The following is a 16,521-nucleotide window of genomic DNA, read 5'->3' on the forward strand; positions in this document are numbered from 1 at the left end:
CTCTCGATCGTCCTTACATCCGTCTCTTTCGTGGCTCATTTCCAAGGTACCGGTACCACCCGAGGTAATTCAATGACTCCGCGCGACATTCGTACCTTCAAAAGTCCATTCGCGGCCTAAGCGAATGAGATTAATCACCGTCGATATCGGCGCATTAATGGGAATCGATGGGACCCGATGGGGCCCTATGGTAAGCGACGGAGTTTCTCCGAGTGTCTCTCGTGGGTACGGCTCGCACGATCTCTCGTCCACGCGCGCTATCGGCGTGTATCTATGCGCGGATAATGTATTATGCTGTCAGTGTCGGCGTCGCGCGTCCACGTCGCTCGAGGCGGCCGCCTTCTCGATTTTTGACGCGTCTCCTATCTGCCTCGTTTCATCTCCGCCGATCATCCTTACCGCTTTGGGAAGCGTGACAATGGTAATCCCGCAGCCGGACCGCTTAAGACGCTCTCCTCTTCCTCGCGGCGCCCTTCGTGGGCGTGATCGCCTCGAGAACCGTGCTCGAAAAAAATAAGGAAAAAGGGTAATAAATAATTTTGTAAAGAGAGAAGCGAAGAACCAGCAATGGAGGGGAATTTTCGTGTCGCCGATTTTCTCGAAGATCTACCGTAGAAGGGTGAACTTCCCTCCCCATCGCATTTCCAGACTGCGGGGGTGTGGGGACGCCCCTCCGAGGTGGAGGCGCGAGCGCCTCCCGAGTCCTCCGGGGTGTTTCGCGGGAAGGGGTGGCTCGACCGCAGCGGAATAAGGGATGCCGGGGGCGGAAAGTGGCCCCGTTACAAGTTTTACTGCAGTTTTGCGGCCTCGAGACTGCGCGAGCGCGTAACGGCCGGCAATTGAATTTAAATATTCAATTATGCGATGTGTAAATGAAATAGAAGCCTTATGCAAATCGGCTACACGCTAAGGGTTGTTGCAAATTTAAAGGGTTAAATATTTATTAGCGTGGGCGGCGAGGCAGGGTTAACTGAGATTTATGGGAGGCGCGGGTCTCCGTGCCTTTGGGAATCGCGAGAGGCCGATTCGTATGGAGCCCCTGCCCCCCGGGCGGGCGGGGGCAATTCCGCCGCCGGAGGACCCCCCCCCCCATGCAAATGGGGCCCGGGGGAGGCACCCTGTCGGGTTCCTTCGTTTGAACCGGGCGGAACCTCCTAATTAGAGCTCCTCTCTCGTTATTTCGCCGAAAACGAGTCGCCTTGTTATTTCGGGGCACAGAAAACTTGGGGCCCTACCCACCCCCTGATCCCTGGGGGACACGTCGTCCCCTCGCCGTTTTCGTCCGCTAGGGAGGTAGTCTTTTAAGAACTTCAACCGCCAGAAATTGGTCTCGAGCCAAAAGTCCAAAATGTCGCACTTATCAACGTGGAAGAAAAGAAAGAAACGCTCTAATAATTAATTTTCGCCGCTGCTGGAAGTCACTTCCAAAGCCACCCGCAGTAGGTCCCCCAATTTGTTCGGAGTTGTACGTCTTGGGGATGCAAAAAGCGAGGATCGACGTTGGCAGAGGTGGTGACGCCATTTTGAAAAAAAAAAAAACCAAAAGAGAGGAGGGTGAATTCCGCACCGCCACTCGCGCGCTACCAGGAGGGAGGGCGCGACGTCATCGCGAGATAATGAAGTCCACGCATAATCTCTTTAACTCAACAAGGCTAACATTTATTTATAATGAAAATACGTTGATTGAGACAATAGTTTAAACAGTATCGTTATCGGTAAATATATTATCACTATAATGCTAGTCGTATACAATGTGCGGGTGAGTGTCATCCTTAAACCTAGGGTAAGACGTAATGCAACACACATACATACGTACAGAGTCCGTCACCGAGGGGACCCCCCTTCGAAGTCATACCCCCTCTCGCTCGCTCCGTCTCTCTCGCACCACAGGCATCCGCATGCACTCTCCCTGTCTCTCTCTCTCCCTATCGGGCGCGTTCAATGTTAACAAGTACAAGAAACAATGGGAAACAAAAACGTAACTACACGACATCAACAAATGCGTCTCGCGGGACATCAGTGGGTGGCCTCGAGGAGGTAAGAAAAGAAGAGTGGAAGGTGAGTCCGCGTCCGATTTTCCGCATGCGGAATTTCGGAGAGCCTATCACCGTGCACTGCCGCCGCGCCGCGGCGCCCTTCGTCGCGAAATCGTCGGAAAACCGTTGAAAAGCTGCGGAAATCGTCGAAAATCGAGGACAGCCTCGAAACCGCTACGAAATTCCGCCTTCCGGCCGCGGCAGAATGAGATCCAGGGTCCGACTCTAAGTACAGTAATCGTAAAATCGAAGTCGAGCCGACTCGTAAATGCATCCAGGAATACTGCGATCTGGGCCGGGGCGAGGGGCAGTGCGTACGCGTGTATATATACGTGTGTGTATATATGTATACATGTAGTAACAAAAGAAACGACGCGGGGCTTGGTAACGCCGAAAAAGCGTCCCGACACTAGACGGGAGCTTCCGCGTTCTGAAATAGGTACCAGGGTTGAGACCACTCGAATCGACTTTAATATCATTTTAATCAATTGACATCTACTTAAAAAAGATCACGATTTCTTCAACAGGGTGAATACTACATGCATACATGATGAGTACTTCTGCATCGAGAGAAAAATGTCACTGGACCAAAGAAATATATCTTCGAATAGCGCCACAGAAATACTTTGTTAATTCGAAGAATAATAATACGCTTGGAATAAACTCGAATAAATTAAATGCAACATTTCATCGTAACCATGATAATTTATTCGAATTAATTGTAGTAAAATAATTATTCTTCGAATTATCAAAATATATGTTTGGTATCATTCAAAGAAATATCTCATTGTTCGTTGAATTTCTTTTCCTGTGCGGCATTGAGTAACACCGATCTAACCCCAATCTCAAAAACGAGGAGTTGATTGAGTGACTTGAAATTAATAAGAGAAATCGTGATTTTCGTCAACCCTGTCAAAAGCGCACTCTCTCTTTCTTGACGCGCGCGCACCCACTGTGTGTAACCTATGGCACTAAGTATTCACGTTCCATCCTTACGCGCGACCATTGAGCTCTCCGCGTTCTCCGGCGCATTCTCGCACACACCTTGCGTTCTCGGCACTCTCTCCCTCTCCCTCGCTCCCCCTCGCGGCGGGTCGTCGCGTCTCTCTCGGCGTGTCGTGGAGTCCCACTCGACGCGTCGTCGCGTCTCACTCGGCGCAACTCTCGTCCCACGCTCTCGTCCTTTCGAAGAGAGTCCGGTCTCCCTTTCGTGTCTCTCGTGTCCGTCTTCTCTCTCGCCCCTCGTTCAGCGTTCTCCAAACGATCGCATATTTCCGTCTCCCAGCATCTCAGCCTCCTTCGATTCGCCCTCTCAAGCCGAGAGAACCGGCTCGCTCGCCGGTATTCTTGGCCCTAGGTTCGGCACTCGTAACTAGGGTCCCTAGGTCGGCAGTCGCGGAAACCCGACCCCATGGCCCCGTACTTTTTCTCCCCCATCGCCGTGACCGGAGCCGATCGCGGGGGTCTCAAGGGGGGATATACCCCCCTCATCGAGATCCGCCCGATCGATCATCTCGATCAACGCCCGCGGAGCGGGCTGGTGCCTCGTCTCGATACTCACCCTGCGCCCTTATTTCGATTTCGAATTTCCGAACTGCCTCGTTTCCACCCCCCTGCCTCACGGGCGTGGGTGGACGTGCGTCGATCTCTCGACCGCGCGAGGCGGTATGCACGTTACAAATCGCCATATACACCCGTCGAAATAAAGGGTTAAGGGTGACACCGGTGAGCGGAGTTCACACTCCTCTCCCGGCATCGTCGAGCTCTTTGGCGTGGCACCAGCCAGAGGCGATCTTTTCATCGACCTCTCCGCTCGATCTTTTCATTTGGGGGATCAAGTACGGGGATTGGGGGTGGATTTCGCGCGCCTTGCCGACCAGGACATGTACCTCACACAACTCCCTAGTTACGAGTACCGAGACCTAGTTACTAATGCGCGTTCCGGCTTCCGGGTGACTCTTCATTTTCTCTTCTCAGCGGATTTCTCGTGGGCTCTCCTCGATGTCGCTCCTAGACTTCGACCTCGGCCCTAGATTTTGATTTTTCGCTACCCTACTCGCGTCACGCACATATACACACACTCATGCGCGCGCGTACACACACACACACACACACACACACACACACACACACACACACACTCTCGACATCTCGCGCCCTCCCTTCGGTCGAGTCGCGCCAATAATTGAAACCCTCGCTCTACCCCCGAGACGTAGCGCTCTCCTCTCCAGAGATCCGTTTAAAAATAGACACAAATCCATTTGTGACGACCTTACATACCTATTACGTATATATTCCGATCACGATTAATTACTCGTTACTCGAGCGCGCCCGACGCCGCGCAGTCCGGCGCGCGCGAGCGGAAGCTGGGCGCATGCGCCCTCGCGCCGATTCCACCCTCCTCCTCTCCTCCCTACTGCCCTACCTAGCTACCTAGCCGCCGCCCTACCGCGCCCTCTCGCGCCGTCACGTGATGCCCGGGAAATCGAGACCAATCCGCGCGAGGGGGTATTCACTCGGGAAATCATGGATGTTAATTCTCAAAGTAACGCGGACGATCGGCTGGAAATCGCAACCAGAAATCTCTGAGACCCGATACTCGAGAGTTCGTGCGGATTTTCACCGCATGCGAATATGACCGCATGACAAAATTTTATACCGCTGCGAAGTCAACGTCCGAAAGTCGTACACGAAACTGTGAATTCGCGTGCAAAAGTGAATCGTCCGATCCTCGAGGACCGGTCCCTAATAATCGTTGGAGATCATCAAAAGGTCCCAATGTTAAGACCGACCGTCCCTCGTTACCGAATCTCTCATTATCGTTTGTCATAGGAAATCAAAGGAAATCGTTTTCCCTAATTTCCGAATGAACAACCCCTCGAGTTATTCGCTCAGGAAATCGCAGATTTCAATGCTCGAAATCAGCCGGAAATCCCGAGCAGAAATCAGCTGGGAAACGTTAGAAGTCACCGAACACCGCGATATCAAGGCCGATCGTCCCTTGTCACCGAGTGACATCGTCGAAACGAATGGCGATCGGTTCTCAAAAAAGGAATTCGTTTTCCCTGATTTCCGAGTGAATATCCCCTGGAATCCGTCTCCCACCCCCCTCGCTCTCTCCTGCTCTCTCCTGCTCTCTCCCTCCCGCCGGGAGAGACGGGACGAGGGTGGGGTGGGAATCAGAAAAGACGACACGAGAGCCGGACCGGGAGGGGGCTGAGGGGGCGAAGGCTCGCCGAGAACAGGTGGAGGAGGAAGAGGAAGAGAGCTCTCGCGGAGATCGGTAACTCCGGTGCGTCCCATTACGAGCACGGATAGACGGCCGAGCTGATGGTGTGGTAGGCGGCGAGGGCGGCGTGCGCGTGCGCGTGCGCGTGCGCCGGGGGCGCGGAGGCGGCGGCGTGCGGCGAGGCCATGGCGGAGGCCGCCGCTGCCATCATCATCTGCTGGTGCGTACGCTTTAGGGAGTTGGGAGTTGTGGCGGCGCTACTGGGGGTGTTCGCTTGCGGGTGGTTTTGGTTTTGGTTTTGGCTCAGTTGCAGGGGCGTGGTACTGCCAATGGCGTGGTGGGGGGTGATCGCGTCGTGCGGATAGTAAGACGTGGACGAGGGCGAGGTACTCACGACGTCCGGCGTGCTGGCTCCGTCCGTGTGGCTGGTGCTGTCAGCCGTGCTCCGGGGACCGCCCTCGAGGCCGTTCCCCATCTCCGGCGGCTTCGTGCTCTCCCGGTCGTCGATCACCAGGTCGATCGGCATCTTGCCCTTCAGGCAGCTGATGTACCGGTGGCAGAAGTTGTCGCAGAGCTCGTGCACCTGCAACCCAACGGACCCTTTTATCGAGACCGCCTCCGTGTACATGTACGCGAACGAGTTCCAGTATTTACAATGTATAATATAGGGATATACTAGGGATATCGTGGATCTTAATGCCCGAAATCCCGGGGAAAACGGCTGGAAATCGCTGAACCTTTGGCAACGATTTTACGGCCGATCGTCGTTTGACGTTAAATTACATTTTCGTCATATGGAACGAAAGGCACTCGGTTCTCAAAGAAGGAAAGGAAATCGTGTTCACCGATTTCCGAGGGAATAGCTCCTTGATCCCGATTCTATCCTGAGAGAAAAATGTTGGTTGACTCAAAGAAATACGCCCTGCGGCAACAAAATCCTAGGAACAAATATGTCCAATGAAATATCAGATCGAGTAAACCAAATTAGTTTAAATCAACAACGTACATCTTTCTTCTGAAAAGAAAATAATAATAATAATAATTGTTTCTTGCAATCATACATGATTCAGGCAACGCTATACATGTCAACGCTGTAGATCTGTTTCGGTCAACTAATTTTTTTCTCTTAGGATAGGTTAGTCGATCGCGTCCCTGCGTACCTGCGCACGTGGATCGCGAGTCCCGGATTGAAACGCCTAACCCGGGAGCGGATCCACTTATCACATATTACAAATCTATGAATCATTCCCGTGTGTATATTTCCCGGCATTAAGTAAACCCTGGGCTCGCGGGTGCGTCCAAGAGGTCTCCTCTTTCTCCCTCTCTCCTTCTCTCCGAGCAGCCTTTCGGAGCCTCGCAGAGGTTTTGGATTCATCGGGGCGACCGGAGGGGTCGGGGGGAGGTGGCGTGGCAAGAGGTTAGGTTATGCGCGCACCACGGAGAGCGAGCGAGAGGGGCCACAGAAGATCATAGAGGAGGGAGAGAGAGGGAAGAGGCGAGCGTATGCGTAGGATCTCTCGAGGCCGCAGAAGCGGTCTGGCAGCGAGCCGATGCCTGCAGGGAGGAGGAGGAGGAAGAAAAGGAGGAGGAGGAGGAGGAGGAGGAGGTCTGACCGGTGTCCAGTCGACCAGAATGTTATGTATGCAAATGAGGCCTGACAGGCCTATAGGATACCCATCCTGTACCCCGTCCCTCCCCGGCCTGCCGAGCTCGCGGCAGGCCTCCCGATTCGGTTTAGAAAAAATATATTATATAAGCAAAAACAAATAAAAATCGTTATCTCGTTATATGTAAATCGGCGAGAGGGAGGAGCGGGCGAGGGGGGACCGGCCCTCCCCCCGCCCAGTGGAGGGTCTCCCTCGTTCCGAGGGAAGAAGAGCGAGAGAGACGGCGGGAAGCCGGGGGACTGCGAGAGAGAGAAGGATGGAAAAGGTTACTCCTAACCTATTCTTATTAGGTATTTATGCGTAATAGGCGGCCATGTTGCTAGGCCGGCCCGGCCAATAGGGAAGACCCTTCCACGCCCGAATGGACAATGCTCCCGTTTATCGTGCGGCTTCCGCGATATGCGATATGCAAAACCTCCCCCTTGGAAATCGCTGAGCTATCCTTCTCCGCGGGGAACGGCACCCCCTCACTCCAGCCTTCCCTCCCCGGTTCCGACGTCGCGAGTCCCGCGGCTCCGGGGACGATTCCACGGGGTCCTGGGGTCCCTCCGCCTCGGCGTGGCGGCGGCGAAGGGACCAAAGGACAGCGGCTATAATGCCGGACTGGTTAGAATTTGATCCGGCGGGAGTCGAGCCGAACCCCGACAATGGCTCGCGTAGAAAAGAAACGAAGGTCCTCTCGCGCGATAGGATACAGGGGAGCCGCCTGGTCCCTCGTTCGCTGCCTCTCTCTCTCTCTCTGACTCCCGCGCCCCCGCATCCTCCCCTCTCTCTCGCCCGCGCCCGCCTCTACCGCGTAAGAGATCGCTCTCTTCGGCTTTATATCTAGGTACTTTGGTATAAACTGCCTCGTCTTCCCTCCCGGTACGCGCATCTACGTCCCTCTCTCTATCTCTCTATCTCCTTCTCTCTCTTTCCCTCTCGCTCTCTCCTTCCCGCTTTTCTATTCCCGACTTCAGCGACGAGCCCGGTACCGGATACCGGACCACACGCATACGATACCTCGACGCGCAGCTTCCACGAGGATCGGCCATTATGAGCTCTCCGATGACGAGGGACCCGAGGAAGGGGCGGAGGCATCTCCCCCTCCCCTCTTTCTCTCCCGGGGACACTTTTCGGACACCCCTCCCCCCCGTCTGATTTTCCCCCTTTCCGAAACCGGCCCTCGAGGGGGTTGCTCCTTCGGGCTGGTTCTCGCGACACGCACCCGGCGACACACCCGGGCCGAGATCGGTTTCGCTTCCGGGAATTCGATCGAGTTTTTTCTCACCCCCTCCCCCCTCCCCACTCGACCGCCGCGCCGTGCCATGGCGTGCCTTTATGGAAATTTATCTGATGGAGAACCGGAACGGAGGCGGCCAGCTGACGGCCTTACGTAACGTCCGAAGAGGACCCTCGAGAGCCCGCTCGGAGAAGAGGAACTAGGACCACGAGAGGATGTCCTCGATGAGATACGAAAATTCCCCCCGCGAGTCCTGGAACGTCCTTGAGGGATTCCGCTAGAGTAGTTCTGGCTTGGTTCCACTTATATTTTAATTTTTTTTTTTCCCCGACTTTGGGCATGCTTTAAGGCGACGTGCAACCCGCCTCGACTCGAATGAGAAACTTTTTTCGAAGGGTGTCCCACGGATTGGCGGAAATTTCGACAGTTTACTCGGGTGATCCTAAAGAGTGTCTCAACACTTCAGAAATTTTGAGGTTTAGAAATGTCAAGATCCAAAAGTTATCCCTGCGAGTCTTGGAACGTCCTCGAGGTATCCCGCTGGAGTGGTCGTCGATGCTTGGAATACTTCCCCGACTCTCCGCATATTTCGGTCGGTATGGAATATTCTTTAAGGCTCTGATGTGGGAAACGAATTCGTCAGGATCGTAGTATGACGATTTAGAACACCCTAGGTGGAAGAAATTGTTTTTAACGACGACGATGATGTTTCTCGTATTTCGCTTCGCCGGAAATTCAGAGTATTTTCTGGTCCCTGGACTGTCTAAGGATTCGTTCTCGCGACGATCGCGCGAAAGCGGAAGTCGATATCGATATGAACGCGTACTCGCGCTTAAGGAAGCCCTCCTGTCTCAGGGGGAGGGAGTGCCCCCTGGTAATTCGAGATCACTGCCGCTTTACGGTTCGTTTAACGATTGACCCGGTCGAGTACCACTCGTCGTAAGACGACGCTAAACGCCTTCCCGCGAGTCGGCTGAGGCCCGACTCCTGTCTTTTTAGGAGCGATCAAATGAAGTAAGGAAGAGTAAAAGTACCCTGTGAAACAGAAATTCATTGAACCGAAGAAATATTTCCTTGAATGGTACACCAAGGGAATCATTTCGTTAAGCCGAAGACAATGATTTGATTCAATGAATTATAGATATACTCAAGTAAATTGTCATAATTCCGAAGAAATGTACCTTAGTGTTTGTTCGAGCCAAATCATGATTCCTTGAGTTAACGAAATATTTCTTTCGTTCGATGAGATTTCTTCCGTCAGGATATCATCCAAACGTTGAACCCGGGATCGGGGATTGAGAGGAAAAAATTGGCCTCGAAATGCCGCAAAGAACGTCGCCGGAAATGGGCGCGAAGCATCGACCAGAGAGCGAGAGAGAGAAAGAAAAAAGGAAAAAATAGGGAGATCGGCCCAAAATTTCGAACCCCGCAGTGCAACACGAAATACCGCTCCTCTCCTATACAAAGGTTTGATTCGCGTCTTTTTAACAAGATCCAACAAAACAAGGCGAAAAAGAGAGGACAAAAAATACGACCACTTCCTCTCGATCCAAAATCAAAATGAGAGAATAAAAAAAATTGACCGCGAAGTGCCGCCCGGCGTCGCGAGTATCGGGCGCAACGAGGCGTCGCGACGCACCGGCCGAAAGGGAGGGAGAGAGAGTGAGAGAGAGAAAGAGCGACAGAGTATCGGCATAAAATTTCGGGCCGTTCCCATTGTACAGACAGGCGTCCGCGGTGAGGGGCGAATCCGGCTCGTAAAATCGCGACGAGGGCCCGGTCGGTTTCGCGTGGCCGCTCGAAAAATTTGGCCCACTCGACCGCGGGGGTCGCGGCCGTCCGACCCGTGAAGCCGTAAAACCCGCGAGCGCTTTACGAGGCAACTGTCATTCCGCACGGCGTGTCCGGGGATCGGGCAGAAATCGGTAGTCGGCACGTCCAGGCCCACGGGGCCCCCGGGATATGCGAAAGGAGGACGAGGAGCGACTCTGCCTACGGCGGTACCCTGAGGAAAACCACTCATGAAACGAAAGAGATCTTAACGATGGTAAAGAAATATTGGGGGAATCGGAAAGTAATGTCGTTTTCTTACATTCAATTCAACGCGCGGAATACATTACTTTCCGGTCCCCCTAATACATCATAAATCCAAACGAAATAATTATTTCCCCGAAAATGAACTGGAATAAATTGTCCGCAAAGTTTCATCGAAATGATGACACTTAACTCAATTGTCTGTGAAGTTCTTTGGCAATTGACAAAAAATATTTCCTTGGTACTATTCAAAGAGAAAAGTTCATCGAACCAAAGATTTCTTTTAATGGTGCCGAGGAAATATTCGGTCGATTCGAAGAATAATTATTTGACTGAAATAAACCCAAATAAATTGTCGTAACTCGGAGGAAACCTCGCATCCGATTAAATCTCGAGTTTGGGGGAAATAGTAATTCTTTGAATGACGAAAATATTTCTGCGGGAAGTTTCGAGGAAAGATTTCTGTGCTTCAATGAATTTTTCCTTCCGAGGGTAGAAAGAGATTGGGAGAACGTGGCTCTCACCTTCGGCGGGAGGAGGGAAGTGCCCCCCCTGGAACGAGTTCCCGATTCAAAGACGCTCTCTAAACGCCGTTGCCCCCTCCTCCCAGGAGGCAGAGCCCTCCGCGACGCGGGGAGGTTTCGCACGTAACATTGTACGCACCCGGGGCGCTTTTTTGCCCCGAAAATTGGCCCGGAATCTGGGCAAACGAGCCGGCGGTGTCGTCGGCCCCTGCCCCCGCTGGACCGAGAGGGAGCCGGGCCCATCGGAAAGCCAAACGGCGCGGAATGGCTCCGGCTAGAGAGAGGCAGGAGGGAGCGAGAGGAAGAGAGGGCTATGTAAAAAAGGCAGGGAACCCCATTTATGGCACAATGGGCTCCTTTGAGGCCGAACGGTAATGAAGGTTTCGGGGTGTCTGTCTCGGGTCTCTGGCCGATTCTCAACCTGACCACCCCTTGGGAGAGCACGCAGAGCCCGGAGTATACCGGGTACCGCGACCGGGCCCCGAGGAGCCGCTTTTCGTTTTTCCGCCCGGTGACTTTTGTCTCCCCCCTCGACCTAGGTCCCTTTCCGACCAGGTCGACCGGGGACGGTCCCGTTTTGGACAAAGAGCCCGGGCCAGGTACGGCGATATCTGGGCCCAGATTTACCAGCGGGAGGGAAAAAGCGGACCCCTGACTTTTCCGAAATTCCTCGAACGTTCCTTGCCCCGAATGCTCCCGCCATGGAGAAAAGGTCCAGACCGAGGTTCTCACCCGAGGGAACCATCGATCCGAGGGGTTATTTGCTCAGGAAATCCTGGATTCTAATGCTCGATATCACGTGGGAATTACCTAGAAATTGCACGCAGAAGTCACTGGGAATCGCCGAAACATTGTCACAATCGTGGAGTTATTCCCTCAGGATATCGTGAATTTTAATGCTCGACATAACGTGAAGACCATCTGGAAATCGCTCGAAATCAACGAAAATTCCCGAGACGTCCCTATTTTAAGGCCGAACGTTACATGTTACCGAATCGAAGCGTCGTTCATCGTTTGAAATCGATGTCAATCGGTTCTCAAAGAAAGAAATCATTTTCCCTGATTTACGAGTGAATAACCCGGCGGATAAGTCCCAGAGCACGGATTCAAATGAAAGGGGGAAATACGAAATACGGTATCACTGCATGCCTAAACAGCGGAAGCTGCAAGGAGGATCAGTCAACTTGGATAGAAAACCGAGGGAATAAAAGTGAAATAGAAAATTGTAGAGAGAGAAAGAGACAGAGAGAGAGAAACGGGAATTACAGCCGACAAGAGACGACTCGTCATTGGAATTCATTGGATCAATGAAGATTGGAGCACGCGCGCGGAATACGTAATCGCAGGAGCAGATCGTTATTCAAATCCCTCCGAGGAGCAAACGGGACCCGAGGACCGCGCATGCGCAGAGGGCGGCACGGCGGCCAGAGTTCGCGGGGCCCCCGGGCCCCGAGCCAAGAAGCCGTCTGGATTGGTCGGAACCAGTTTCCAGATCGTCCAGGGTGGAGCGACGCGTTTTACTATGAAAATCCCGTAGGTATGCGCCGTATGCCCCGTAAGAGGGACGTCTCTCTCTCCTCCTCGGGCCCCAGAGAGCGTTCGAGCGATTCCTGGGCCCGCCAGTGACGGCCAGGCGGGGACCGAGACACCGTGTCCAGTTGGCTAGCGCGCCGCAAAACGTAATTATGCTAATACGCGATTGGCTGAAAAATGTTAAGTGCACGGCGAGGTGCACCACGGGCTACGGGCCCGCGATTGGTCGGCGCGGCCCAGGAATTCGGAGAATCCTCCGGCGCAGGCGCGGGCGCGCATTCCTCTTCCCCGGTCGGGCCCGTCGGGGCCCGAGAGAGACGTTTCAATCCCACCGCTAGAGCCGGACTCCCCCGGGAGGCTTTCCTACCCGACTCGCTGGAGAACGCGGAGCGCGTTCCCGAGAAAACGACGACGCGACCCCAGAGTGACGTCGATTCCAAAATGGCGGCCTAGAGAGGCGGAAGGAGACGTTTCTATTCGATGACGCGAGAGGACCTTTTCCATGGGGTCCTTCGACTTTCCCCATCAGAGAACGCGTCGCGACGCCGTGCGGCAGTATTTTCAAGATGGCAGCCAAGGAAACCCTGAAGGAGGCGTTTTAATTCCGACTGATGAGAGGACCGTCCCATCGTGTATTTCGACTTCGGGGCCGCATCGCAACGCCGGGTGACGTTACTTTCAAGATGGCGGCCTGACGAGGCCCGAAGGAAACGTTTCGACCACGTCTCGCGAAACTATCGACCCATTCCATTTTTCGGCTTTCCCCGTCAGAGAACGCGTTGCGACGCCGTGTGACGTCACATCCAAGATGGCGGTCAGGAGGGGGCCCGGCATGGACCCACCTCGACCGATCTCGCCCGCGGCCACCGGCCCTCGTTGCGGGGCAATCATCGATAAACCTGGAAAATTGCTATAAAATTGGTCGATAATCCGAGGACCGTCGGGCCCCCCGGGCCCTCACGCCGACGGCCGCCATTTCGATGGAAATGCGATGGGTCCCCGGCATCTCGTATGATAAAACGAGCGGCTCGACGCCGGCCGTCGGCCGCGAGCCGTCGATCGGCCGACGATCGAGATAGGTCTCGAAACCGCGAGATAATAACTCGAAGCGAGGGTCCAGCGCGAGAGAAACGGCGCTGGGCCCCTACATCCGGGGGAGGGGGAGTGCCGTCTCCCGAGCAGGGGGACCCGCCCCTTGGAGCCCCGTAGGAGGGCCCGGACGTAACGGGCCGCGGTTTCCCCCCTCCCGATTCGCTTCCTCGCGCGCTTTTTCCGCGGCGTTTTGCGCCGGAGCGCGAGACAGCGGCGCGGAAGGCTCGCGGCCGATCACCGGGCCGAGCGTCGGCCGCCTCGGCGGGTAATTTCCGTTCTTACCGACCATTGGACAGCTAAATCACTCCACTTAGACCGGACTCGGTCTCTAACTACGCGCGCGCGCCATATCCGAGGCCTCTAGCACGAGCTTTCACTACAATTACGGGAAATTGCCCTAAGTCATAACAGTCGTTGCGGCGCGCCGCAGCGGGAAGCTTTCCGCCGTGCCCGAAACCGGCGCGGCCCCCTCGGGGGCCCGATCCTCCTCCGATCCACCATCGGCGTCGGATGGAAAGTGCGACCGGTCGCCCGGCGCCGCCATTATTGGCGGCCGGCTTCTCCCGGATTCCTCCTACAGTTTTCTTTTTCTTTTCTTTTCTTTATCGCCGCGAGCGAAAGCCGAGCGATAATGGCGGGCGGTGGTGCGCGCCCGCTCTCCTCGGTTAAATAAAACGAGAGGGAAGCGACGCCGAGATAAAAAGCGCATACCCGCGACCCCCACCCCCTCTCCGCCCTCGCGAGGCGGGGTGGGGGGTACGCACCGCGGGTCCGAGCCTATAAATACGGCAGCGACGGGCCACCCCGCGTCACTCACCTTTTCGAGCTCGAGGAGGTGAAACCGGAGGACCTGGATCGCCTGGACCATCTGAAACAAGAAGAGGAACGGAGGTAGAGTCAATTCGGCGCACCGTCCCAAGGTGGGAGAAGGTGGAGTTCGCCGAGGCCCGACTTTTTGGGTCCGGCGGGAGTGTTCGGAGAGGGAGGAAGGGGGGGGGGGGTGAAGAACACGAACCAGACATGATATAACCACACGTTGCAACACAGAGAGTCGGTAGTTGGCCGGGGATACGCGGCCGCGATTCTCCTTTTTCCGCGCGGCGTATCGTCCGCCATTCCGCGCACGCTGCCCCCCCGCCTCCCCGCGCACCTTTCTTTCCTTCGCTTCCCGCCTCGCTAAACGGAGATTAATTGCATTTGCATTCGTTAACTGCATATCTCCCGTACTCCCACCCTGGGTATTTATTCGGGAAAACTCCACGTATCTCGGGGTTACCGACAGAGACGCGACGTTCTCGTTCCTGCGCTCTTAAACAATCGACGCATGGATGCACCGGCTTCCCACCTCTTGAAACTGACGAAATTTCATAGAACGAAGGAATCTTTTTTCTTTTTTTCTTTTTCGATTCTTGTCCGGGATAAATAAAAAAGCCTTTCTTTTTTTTTTGATTTTCAATTATAAATTTAAAATCTCGCGCGTCGCGAGACCTTCGTTAGGACCTCCATGGTCACCTTTCCCCCGTGCACGCACTTCCGCATTTCAAATTGTTTTATGCACCCGGATTGGAGAAATGTTTTATATACGTATCGTATCACCCACACATATATGTGCCACATCCATGACACCTTAATCTATCGAAGATCGAGCCCGAATCACCCCCCTTGGACGTGTGACGGAGCCGATCGTCCACTAAACGAACCTCCTTCTCTGCGGTCATGAAACTCTTCAACCATAGTTCAAAATCGTACCGTTCAAAGTTTCCCCCGCCACTCGCGTGCGCCTGCGCGTGGCGAGGGAAACTCGAGCGGCTAATTCGAACGATGCCGTCGCCGATTAAGAGCCGGGCCACCTTCCCCACCCGGTCGGGCGCGCTAGTCGGCGCGACGTCATGCTCTCGAGCCTCCGCACAATCGGCAGCCGAGGGAAAGGAGGCCGGGGGGAGGGGGTGAGGGAAGACTCGAGTCCGGCCGCGGGGCCGTCGGACGTTCGAGGCAGCAAGTCGGGCGCGGCGCGAGTCCGATGACGCGGGTTTATATTTAAAGCCGAAAGCCGGAACGGGCCGCGCGCGGAGGGCGGCCGATCGCGTTGCGTCCGAGGCTCGGACCCGAAGTGTCGGGCCCGACACGGGGGCCCGGCGATGTTATCTCCGACCCTAGGCGGTGGAGATGGCCCGCGAGAAGAGGTTAGGTCCGCGCCTCCCCCTCCCCCGTCTCCTCCAGGCGGGGCACACAATGTGTCCTCTGTGCGGGAGGCTGGGAGCGATCCTCGCACCGGCCCGCGGACCCTCTCTCTGTAGAGAGCAAGAGAGAGAGGACTCCGGTCATGGCATCGCATCGCCGTGTTTTGCCGCGATCGCTCATCACGTGATATTAATTAACGCGGCAAGAAGGGGGCGACCGAGAAAAATGAAGGGAGCACGAAGAAACGGGGTAGATGGTGTTATTTATAAGAGGGCGAAAAAGAGAGAGCGACGGACTAGCCGGCCGCGCGGCCGATGCATAATGCATAGTGGCCGCGTGAGAGCGACTTGGGGGGGGGGGGGGGGCAATCTCTCTCGATCGCGTTGCACTCACTCGAGGGAGCCCGAAGCCCGAGGAAGTGCAAATCTCGCGACATATCGCGGCCGAGACGCAGGTCGACGGTGTCGATCCCCCGTCGTCGATGTCCGTCTACGTCGCCGCATACCCTCGACGATCGCGAATCTTCATTTTTAATCTTCATTACCCCTTTCCGTTGAAATATCGATCGGACGAGCCCGGCGAAGGCATTCCGCGGAGCCGTCGCTCCTCCTCCGCGACGTCGTAAATCCCGCGAGATGTCGCGGATGGGACGAAAAGTTACGGTACTGAGAGGGGGAGGGAAGGGAGGACTTCCGCGGGGGTGGCGCGGACGCGATCGGGCAGGAATGTCGTCCACATTATCCGGGAGCGGTGTCGGCACTCACCGGACCGACTATTACGGCTGAAGAATCGAGGGGGACTTGTTGAGGGGGAAGGGATAGTAACGATTAAAGGCGTGGAACCCGCTACGACGCTTATCAATGAGCGCTGATTTACGACGCCGGCGCATCCCGCCTCTGTTTGGCGTCTCCTTCTCTTGCCCCCCCCCCGTCCCACCGCGACCACCGACGAGCGGCCAGATCAGCGATCGCGATCATGCGAAGAGGTGCGGTATTAGAGAGGG

The 16,521-nt window shown here is 55.1% G+C and overlaps 1 protein-coding gene across 2 annotated transcripts in view; it reads right to left on the reverse strand.

Annotated features, from left to right (window-relative positions):
- The window catches only part of LOC105702324 (homeobox protein homothorax), a 307,253-nt gene that overhangs the window by 254,404 nt on the left and 36,328 nt on the right, over positions 1-16,521 (reverse strand). For both annotated transcript variants that reach the window (XM_012429814.2, XM_012429813.2), the window contains exons 5-6: positions 14,155-14,205; positions 5,660-5,848 (exon numbers count right to left, since the gene is read on the reverse strand). In XM_012429814.2, the coding sequence (XP_012285237.1) occupies positions 5,660-5,848; positions 14,155-14,205 (240 nt within the window). The remainder of the gene's footprint in view (positions 1-5,659; positions 5,849-14,154; positions 14,206-16,521) is intronic.

This window comes from Orussus abietinus, unplaced genomic scaffold (genome assembly GCF_000612105.2).
Source record: "Orussus abietinus isolate OABI.00-Male unplaced genomic scaffold, Oabi_2.0 scaffold72, whole genome shotgun sequence".
Classification (NCBI taxonomy): domain Eukaryota; kingdom Metazoa; phylum Arthropoda; class Insecta; order Hymenoptera; family Orussidae; genus Orussus; species Orussus abietinus.